General features: G+C 45.3%; 1 protein-coding gene across 2 annotated transcripts in view; it reads left to right on the top strand.

Annotated features, from left to right (window-relative positions):
• The window catches only part of SYT17 (synaptotagmin 17), a 78,460-nt gene that overhangs the window by 35,731 nt on the left and 32,055 nt on the right, over positions 1-10,674 (top strand). For both annotated transcript variants that reach the window (XM_035022362.1, XM_035022363.1), the window contains exon 4: positions 10,164-10,284. In XM_035022362.1, coding sequence (XP_034878253.1) covers positions 10,164-10,284 — 121 coding nt within the window. The remainder of the gene's footprint in view (positions 1-10,163; positions 10,285-10,674) is intronic.

Here is a 10,674-nt window from a genome sequence, read left to right as displayed (position 1 = left end):
AATCCCAGAGGTGGCAAGGTGGGGGCAACGGAGACTAAAAAGCATGATGCAGTGTGGCTGGGGTGATCGTTGGAGTTTTGCTTTTTAAAAAATCCATTCCTGGGGCGCCTGGGTGGCTCAGTCGTTAAGCGTCTGCCTTCGGCTCAGGTCATGATCCCAGGGTCCTGGGATCGAGCCCCGCATCGGGCTCCCTGCTCGGCGGGAAGCCTGCTTCTCCCTCTCCCACTCCCCCTGCTTGTGTTCCCTCTCTCGCTGTCTCTCTCTCTGTCAAATAAATAAATAAAATCTTAAAAAAAAAAAATTCATTCCTATTTTAATGTTGTTCATGCAGTAAATTAAGAGACAAAAGGTTTCTCGAAACCTGTGAGAACAAAGATGGGGAAGCACAGAGCAGCCTTGTTTGGGCCTCGTGAAAAGTTGTATGCACACATCTCGAACCCTCTGCTGGGCCTGTGAGAACCAGAGCCCCATTTCGAAGCGCTTCAAAGGATGTGTATCAGGAGCAGAGCCAGGCTGTTGTTTTCCCCAGAAAGTGTCTTTTGTCCCAAATGGTTTTCTTTGATTTCCTTTTTATCGATGAGAACTTAGCGGTTTTCAAAGGCTGCGGGGAGAGAGAGGATTTTTGTCTGGGTAGAGAGCAGAACAGCATTTGTACAAGCGGCTGCTGGGGGCTTGTAGGCTGGCTTCTGGGTGCGTTTGAGTAATTTACAGATGGTCTGTTTCGGTTCTCCCAAGCCCACCCCACGTGGTTCAGCCAAATTAAGTGCATCAGGCTCTTCAAAAAGGAAACCAGGCCTGTTTATTTGTGACATTGCGTTAAAGTGGGAAAAGGCGGAAATGGCACCTGTCACGCAGTTTTCTTCTCCCAACACAGCTTCAGTTCTCTTGAGGTTGGATAGGGCAAGCAACAAAACACAGGGGGGACCCCTCTCCCGACCGTGACATGGTGGTGGCGAGCCTCCATGTAGGGGCCGCGTAGCCTGTTCTCATGGTCACCTGGATGGAATTTGCTCCACGTGCTGTGAACGTGGTGGTGGAAAGTTGGATACTGTCCTTGCCTCCGTGGAGGGCCAGAAAGCATCACATAAGGACAACGTGCCTTGAAAGAAATAAAATGGGTGATGAAAACAAGCATTTGAAAGTGAGGGAGGCAGGGGACTATTTTCAGTGGGGGAGTCTGGGAAAGCATAGATGAGGAGATGACGTTTGAGTGGACATTCCCAGGCTGAGAGAGTAGCAGGTGCAAGCCCCCGCAGCAGGAATGGTCTTGTGTTTTCAAGGAGTAGAAAGGAGGCAGTTGGGGCTGGTGGATGAGGTCTGAGATGGAGGCTGGGGTCAAATTATTTAGGTCCTGGTAGATCAGTGGTTCTCAACTGGGGGATTTTGCCCTCAGAGGATATTTGGCAATGTATAGAGACATTTTGGGTGGTCACAGTTGGGGGTGGTATGCTCTTGGCATCGAGTGGGTAGAGACCATGGATGCCATTAAACATCCTACAGTGCCCAGGATCGTACCCACAACGTAGAATGATCTAGCCCCAAATGGTGCTGAGGTTGACAAATCTTGTAGATGAGGCTAAGGATTTTTTTCTTTAAGTTTATTTACTTAAGTAACCGCTGCACGCAATGTGGGGCTTGAACTCTCAACCTTGAGATCAGAAGTCTCGTGCTTTTCTGACTGAGCCAGCCAGACGCCTCTAGACAAAGCTAAAGACATTGGCTTTCATTTTGAGAGTGGTGGATGGAGGATATTACATAGGGAAGTGAGAGAATGTCCTGGTTCAGTTTTCTTTTATAAACCTAGGGTGTTGGACCAAATTATTCTCGCTGTGACATGCCCACCTTATCTGACTAAATTTGGGTGGGAGAAGGGAGACTTCATGGAGTTGGAGACTCTCCCAGAATAAGCAGTCCATTATTCCTGGGGCGGCTGAGCCCACTTCCTGGGAGGGGTTTTGTATCGGGTGCTTGGGTTTCTGCTTGCAGCGAAGAAGAAAGGCCCAAGGAGGAAGTGGAAGGATGGAAATGTAGCTTGATCTTTGGCTTACAGCTAATCTGTAGCCTTTTTTGGTCTGTAGAAGACGTAAGACAAGCTCAACTGAGCTAGTGAATGGACTTTTCCTCCTATCTATTGGAGAAAAATTCAAAGTCTTTGGTTGCTATTAACATTTGTTCAGGCTGGAATCATGGATAAGAAAAGAATCTTAGTTAAGATTTCTCAGCCTCCGTAGTAACTGATATTTTGGGCCAGATCATTCTGTATTGAGGGGGCGGGGGTATCCTGCACTTTGTAGGATTTTTAACAGCATCCCTGGCCTCCATCCACTAGCTGTCAGTAGCAACCCCCACGCCACTTGTGACAACAAAATAATGTCTCCAGACATTGCCAAATGTCCCTAGAGATGTGGGGGAGGGCAAAATTTCCCCCAGGTTGATGTAAGTTTAAGGGGCCAGTACTTAATGGGTGTCCACAAAGATCACCATGAACTCCGTGATTCTTTTGGGGGAGGAAGGGCAGATTGGGGAGCTACTGAACTAGATGGTCCTACTTTTTCTGTTCCCATAATCCAAGTTCCTTACCATCTGGCCGATGGTCAGCTTTTAAATTTAGCATCGGATATTTCTAGGGAAGAAGGACAAAGAAGACACTGTCTTCAGGAACCCTCCGGGAACACTTTTGCCCTCAGATTATTTAGAGCTGCAGCTCTGATGGCCGAGTGGATGTTGTTGTTCAGATGTGTCACACATTCTGGCCCAGACTTGAGTGAGAACCCTCCACTTTCTTCTGGCCTGGGTTAGGGTACGATCTTGAGATCCTAAGCCCTGAACTCTCATCGTACATAAGTCATTCAAGATAACTGCAACGGTTTACTTTCTCCATAGTGATGACTTCACTGTTACTTCTGAATATCAAATATTAAATTCATGCCAAAAAATGTATTTCTCTTTTTTTATTTGAAATGGAGGTGGGGGGCATCCAGAGCACACACCTATTCTGCCTAAGGGTGAAGCCAGCATTGTCTTCCCCATTTAAAAAACAAAGAAATGTGTATGAAAACCAAGACTACAAATGAGTGAGGGTGATGTTATTTGTAAGGAGAATCTCACCGATTTGTTGTAGAAATCCAAATGATTAACCATCTTTGCCTGCTTTATTATTATTTTTTAAGATTTTATTTATTTATTTGAGAGAGAGAATGAGATAGAGAGAGCATGAGGGGGGGAGGGTTAGAGGGAGAAGCCGACTCCCTGCTGAGCAGGGAGTCCGATGCGGGGAGTCGATCCTGGGACTCCAGGATCATGACCTGAGCCAAAGGCAGTTGCTTAACCAACTGAGCCACCCAGGTGCCCCTTCCTGCTTTATTATTAATAGTAAGTTACTTGGGACTTTATGTTAGGAAATCAAGAACTTCAAGACCAGAACAGCAAAGGGTAATGGGACTGTGGTGAAGGGTTCTCTCATTCTGTTCCATCTGCATGGAGTGTCCTTCCCTGAAATATTTGCTGGACAAAATCCTACTTATCTTTTTTCTTTCCTAGTTTTATTGGGATATAGTTGACATATAACATTATGTAAGTTTAAGGTGTACAATGTCGTGATTTCATACACATATATTTTGAAGTGATTGCCATGATATGGTTAGTTAATACATCCTACTTTATTTTTTTTTTTTAAGATTTTATCTATTTATTTGAGAGAGAGAATGAGAGAGAGAGCATGAGAGGGGGGAGGGTCAGAGGGAGAAGCAGACTCCCTGCTGAGCAGGGAGACTGATGTGGGACTTGATCCCGGGACTCCAGGATCATGGCCTGAGCTGAAGGTAGTCGCTTAACCAACTGAGCCACGAGGCACCCCACATCCTACTTATCTTTAAAGACTTAACTCAAATGCCTCCTCCGTGAAGCCTTCCCTGACCATGCCCCTCCCAAGCATGTGCTTCAGTATGTCTTGCAGTAGGTCCAGGTTTATGTGGCTCATTAATACTGAGGACCTATAATTTGCTTTAATTGTGGTGAAACTCACATCACATCAATCTAACCATGTTAAAGTGTACAGTTCTGTGGCATTTAGTACATTCTCAATGGAACCATCTCCTTTCTAGAATATTTTTATCACTCCAAGGGAGACCCTCTGCCTACCAAGCAGTCACTCCCCATATCTGCCCTCCAACCCCAGCCCCACTCCTTCCAGATTCTGGCAACCATTCATCTGCTTTCTGTCTTTAGAGATTGACCTTTTCTGGATATCTCAGAAATGGAATCATACCATATATGATTTTGTGTCTGGCTTCTTTCACCTACTCTAATGTTAACAAGGTTTAGCTACACGATACTGTAGCATGTTCAGTATGTCATTTCTTTTTGTAACATTCCATTGTATGGATATGCTACATTGTGTTCGTCCATCCACCCTTGGGTGGATATTTGGCCCATTTATTTGGCCCGTTTCCACCTTCCCTGCTGTTGCGAACAGTGCAACTGTGAACATTCATGTACAAGTTTTTCTGTTCTCTTCGGAGAATAGAAATAGCACAGAGAGGAATTGCTGGGTCATATGGTAACTCTAGTTCTAAACTTTTGGGAAACAGCCATCAGACCACGGAGCACAGCAGCTGCGCCATTTTCCATCCCCACCAACTGGGCACAGGCTTCCGGTTTCTCTATGCCTGCACCAAACACCTGTTATTTTCTGTTTGTTGTTGTTGTTTTTATAGCCAACCTAGTGAGAGTGAGGCCATTGGAATTTTGATTTTTTTTTTTAATATATCTTCCCTGCTCCCCACCAAGAGACTGAATTGTTGGTGGCATTGTGCTTTCATTACCAACAACATGGTGTAAGAGTTAAAGCAGGCTGCCCTTGCCTCCTGTCCTTACTCAGAATGTGATCCCTTGGCTGCTCTAAGTCTGAATTCTTTCATCTGTAAAATGGGAACCTCTAGAGCTGTTGAGGGGAAGAAATGAGATTCAGCCTTAGCCTGCCAGAGTCCGTGCCTGGCCTAGGGAGATTTTGCAATAAAAGTTTGCCATAATTATTATGATCGTGATGTCCCGGTGCCTAGGACTGAGTAACTGTAGAATAAATGTTTGTTAAATAAGTCAACGAACGCTTGGATATTGCTCAGTTAGCCCTCTTTTTTTATTTCTACCAACTTTCCCCTGAGTTCCAGACAGCTGTCTTGCAAATCGATCACTCCCAAGGCGAGGCAGAGGGAAACAATGGCTGGATCAATGGGACTGCTTCCCTTGGAAAAATACATCATGAAAACCTTGATAGGCTTGTGTTGGGGGGTGGGGGTGGGGCTGGAGAGAGCCTCAGCTTGTATACTTTAAAGGAAAGGAGGAAGAAAAGAGCTTCCCCCCCCTTTTTTTTTTGAGATGAGAAACAATCTTCTTAGAAAGAGAAAAATAGGGGATGACACCAGGCAGATGTCTTGTTGAAGGTTGGTCAGTGGCCCTCTGGGGAGGAAAAGAGCAGCTCTCTCCACTCTGGAAAGGGCTTGAGGGCCCCCTTAGGCAACGAGGGCCCCCTTAGGCAACCAGAGCCCCGTAGCTGGCCTCACTCCTTTTTTACCAACTCCTATAAGGCTGGGGTGGGCACATTCCTACAGGTCAGCCCCTTGGTTAGTTTTCTCTAGCTCCCACGGACCCTTTCAGAACCCACATTTTAGCACACTACAGCCACACTGGCCTTCACTGTGTTCCTGGATTTCTCCCTCTTCCCACGCCCATGCTCATGTGTCCCCCTCCCCGCCTGACTTCCTTCAGGCCTTTCTCAAACCTCACCTCAGGGAGGCCTTGCCTGACCAACGTGGCTGACATGGCGGCCCCCAGGTACGCCTTATCAGTCGCCATTCTGTTACCCTAAGCTTTTGTGCTTGCTTTTTTAATATTTATTTTTTTAAATATGTTTTAAATGTTTAAATGTTTAAAGTGTTTTTAAATGAAATATTTCTAACATAAAATAATAAACCCCCAGGTACCCATCTCCCGGATTAGACAAGTGCTAATCATATTCTGCCCTATTTGCTTACTTCAGATCCCCCCCTTTAATCAACTTTATTAAGGTGTAATTTGCATACAATAAATTCATACATTTTAAATAGTTGATTTTTGGCAAATGCACCCATGTCACCACCACCACCATAATCAAGATACAGAATATTTCCCTCACCCCAGAAAGGCCCCTCATCCCCCTGCCCTGCTGGATTTTTCTCCCTAGTTCTCAACATTATCTGAAATCACCTCATTTGTGTCTCTTTTAGTCTGTTTACTCTCTGCCTCCCCCAGCAGAGTGTATGTTCCATGAAGGCAGGGGCTATTTGCTCCCCAGTCCTTGCACGTTGTGGCCCACAGTCACTCTGTCAAGGTCATGATACTGTATCTATTATTCTTGTGCGCACATCATGACGCACAGAGAGATACATCGGTGGGGTAAGTTCCTGGAAATGGAAATACTGAGTCAACGGATATTTACTTTTTTTGCTATTGTAAAAGAGATACCTATCCCCCTTTCTCTCTTCTATCCCTTGTGTCTCAATCAGCGCCGTTGGCATTTGGGGCTGGATCATCCTTTGTTCTGGGGATTGAGGGGCTGTCTTGTGCGTTGCAGGATGTTGAACGGCATCCCTGGCCTTTACCCACTAGATCCCAGTAGCATCCCCCACCTCAGTTGTGACAATCTGGAATGTCTTTAGATGGTGGTGGTGGCGACAGCAAAATTATCTCCATTTGAGAACCACTGGTCTATGTCTTTAGGCTAATTTCCTGCCATATTGTTTTGTTCCTCAGTTGGGTCCATCTCTAAATGAACCACCCTCGATGACACTCGATTTGCCAAATCCATTTTTCACCAGGTCAGCAGACTGAATTACAAGTTAGGATCCCTACCTGTAAAGCTGTATCATGAGATAAGCAGCTGGTTAGTTGTAGAAGCAGGGAAGCCTTCGCGCTAAGTCCACAAGGATACGAAGGAGCCAGCAGAATTCTCAGTATTTCTTATCTCAGGATAAATATGTCTGCAGGGTCAGACTCTGAGAATATAACATCTTCCAGGCCTTCGAGAACAAGGGGGAAACCCTAGCAACTGTGTATAGGGGCGCTCTGAACTTCCTCGATTGCTCAGGACACTGAGTTGAACATTCCTATCTTGAAAAACCTGCAAGCTCAAATGTAGAGCAGTAAAGGATAGATGAATGAAATGAAGGAGGCAGGTCCCATCGAGGGGGTTGCTGCACTGTGGCCAGATGTTGCCAGGTGGGAATGTGGGCCCAGCCTTGCCAAAACTTCCCGTTTTTCAAGAAAGGCAGGGAATCCAGATTTTTTTTGAAAGTGTGAAATATCTTGATTCTTGAATTTGATAATAATTATCAAGTAATTATGTTTAAACTTGATGTGGGCCAAATAAAAAACATCTAGGGGCTGACAGTTTGTAACCTCTGAGTTAATTGAGATTATTAACTCACTCAGTACAGAAGTCTTTTGGTTTGACTGGGGATCCAGTCAACACATGTTTATTGAGTATCTACTGTGTACCAAGCTATGTTCTAGAGCTGCCACTTGACATAAACTTGCTGGAATGACTGATAATGAAAGGGATGGATAGAGATTATGGGTGGGTGCGTGGGTGAATGGATGGATGTCTGGATGGGTGGGTGGATGGATGGATAAAGGAAGGATGGGGGATGGATGGTTGATGGATAGATGGATGGAAAAAGGAAGGATAAATGAATGGATGGATGGTGGATGGGTGGATGGGTGTATGGAGATTGAATAGCTGGTAGACGGTTAGATGGGTAGATACATAGATCAATCTGATCTTCTAGAGATATATACTAAAATATTGTAGAAAAATAATATGTCTGGGAATTACTTCAGAGTGATATGGGGAGTTGAATGAGGGTATAGATAAATCAAGATTGGCCGTGAGATGATATTTATTGAACCTGAGTGAGTTTCTTTGTACTTTTTTTTTTTTTTTAAGATTTTATGTATTTATTTTGACAGAGACACAGCAAGAGAGGGAACACAAGCAGGGGGAGTGGGAGAGAGAGAAGCAGGCTTCCCGTGGAGCAGGAAGCCCATTGCGGGGCTCGATCCCAGGACCCTGGGATCATGACCTGAGCCGAAAACGACTGAGCCACCCAGGCACCCCTCTTTGTACTTTTCTGCCTTCTTTTGAATATGATTGGAAATTTCCTATACTGAAAATATTTGTTTTAATGTCCTTATCATTTAGAGGTACACTCTGAAGGATATACAGGTAAAATGACATCATGTCTGGGATGTGGTTTAAAATACTCAGCTAAAATTTTTTGCAAGTCAGCGTGTAGATGTGCTATGGCCTGAAGGTTTGTGTCTCCCCGAAGTCCACATGTTGGAATCCTAACGTCCAATGTGATGGTGTTGCGAGATAGGGCCTTTGGGAGGTGATGAAGGTGGAGCCCCCATGAGTGGAGGTTCGTGCCTTACGTATGAGGCCCCACAGTGCTCCCTCGTCCCTTCCACCAAGTGAGGACAGAACAAGAAGTCTGTGACCCAGAAGACAGCCCTCACCCAATCATGCTGGCACCCAGCCTCCAGAACTGTGAGAAAGAAATTTCTGTTGTTTATAAGACACCCAGTCTGTGGTATTTTTGTTATACAAGCCAAGACAAGTACAGACTAAGACACGATGAAGCAGCCTTTAGCAAAAGAAGTATTCTGATAATTGTTGCCACTGGGTGGTGGGTATATGGAGATTCGTTATACCGGCCTGTGTAATTTGTATATGGTTGCAAGTTTTTACGATAAAAATTTTAAAAAAGGGGCGCCTGGGTGGCTCAGTCGTTAAGCATCTGCCTTTGGCTCAGGTCATGATCCCAGGTCCTGGGATCGAGCCCCGCATCGGGCTCCCTGCTCGGCGGGAAGCCTGCTTCTCCCTTTCCCACTCCCCCTGCTTGTGTTCCCTCTCTCCCTGTGTCTCTCTCTGTCAAATAAATAAATAAAATCTTTAAAAAAAAAAATGGGACAGAGAAGTGGGGGCCTCCTGTTTTCTAGGTACTTTGGGAAGTGTGGAAGGAATCATGCTCTGGGTGAATTTCCCACCAATGTGGTAGTGTTGATACCCAGGGAATGGGTATTTTTTAATGAGGGATGTCACAGTGAGACTAGAAGCATGGGCTCTGTTGTGAACTGCAGGTTGAGAACAGGTTTCTCAGCCACGTCGTTGCTCTGCAGGGTATTCTGCCTCCCAGTTATCCTCCTCCCAGTTACCCTGCTGGGAGGCAGAAGAGCATAGTGGTCAGATTATCTGGAATCAGCCTCCCTGGGTCCAAAAACTAGTGCTACCACTTTCTGGCTGTGTGGCCTTGGACATGTCATTTCCCTGTTTGATCCTCAGTTTCATCCATTAAATAAGAGTAATACTAACATCTTACAGATTCATTATGAATATTGAACTAGTTATTACATACAAAGTGTGAGCACAGAACTTGACATGTAGCATTTATGTGTTATCATTTTTTTTTTAAAGATTTTATTTATTTATTTAAGAGAGAGAGAATGAGAGAGAACACATGAGAGGGAGGAGGGTCAGAGGGAGAAGCAGACTCCCTGCCGATCAGGGAGCCCGATGCGGTACTCAATCCCGGGACTCCAGGATCATGACCTGAGCCGAAGGCAGTCGCTCAACCAACTGAGCCACCCAGGCGCCCATTTTATGTGTTATCATTATTGATGCTTTGTTGTTAGTATGTTGTTGCTGCTATTAAGCATTCTAAGAGCAGAAAGAACTTTTTTTTTAAAGATTTTATTTATCCATTTGAGAGAGAGAGAGAGAGCATGAGCAGGGGCAGGGGCAGAGGGAGCGGGAGAGAATTGGAGCAGACTCCGTGCTGACCACAGAACGGGGGGCTCCATCTCATGACCCTGAGATCATGACCTGAGCTGAAATCCAGAGTTGGACGCTTAACCGACTGAGCCACCCAGGCGCCCCTAGAACTTTCTGAGATAGATGGAATAATTGGGGGCAGAGGCTAAAAGAAGTCAAAGAAAGAGGCACCCATTGTCAACTGATCCACCCACAGAAGCCCATTTGTGAGCTGCTGGGGTCACTTTGCTGCATGGTAGGTACAAACGGAACTACAAGAAAAAAGCAACTTCCTGACCATTTCTTTTCCCTGCAGAATGAAGTAGAGCTGGGGGAGCTGCTTCTGTCACTGAATTATCTCCCAAGTGCTGGGAGACTGAATGTTGATGTTATTCGAGCCAAGCAACTTCTTCAGACAGATGTGAGCCAAGGTTCAGGTACAGTGTGACCCCTTCCCTCCCCCATTTCCTTAACGAGGCATCTCTGTTTGTTTGACCCAGGGCCAAATTTTTTTTTTTCTGCATTCCAGATACTTTTTTTTTTTTTAAGTAATCTGTTCCCCCAACATGGGGCTCGAGCTCTTTTTTTTTTTAATTTAATTTTATTATGTTATGTTAATCACCATACATTACATCATTAGTTTTTGGTGTAGTGTTCCATGATTCATTGTTTGCATATAACACCCAGTGCTCCATGCAATATGTGCCCTCCTTGATACCCATCACCAGGCTACCCATCCCCCTACCCCCCTCCCGTCTAGAACCCTCAGTGTGTTTCTCAGAGTCCATAGTCTCTCATGGTTCATCTCCCCCTCCGATTCCCCCCCC

Source organism: Mirounga leonina, unplaced genomic scaffold (assembly GCF_011800145.1).
Source record: "Mirounga leonina isolate KUSES-001 unplaced genomic scaffold, KU_Mleo_1.0 Mir_175, whole genome shotgun sequence".
In the NCBI taxonomy this organism is placed as follows: domain Eukaryota; kingdom Metazoa; phylum Chordata; class Mammalia; order Carnivora; family Phocidae; genus Mirounga; species Mirounga leonina.
The sequence above is the reverse complement of the archived record's forward strand: the minus strand, read 5'-3'. Positions and strand labels throughout refer to the sequence as shown.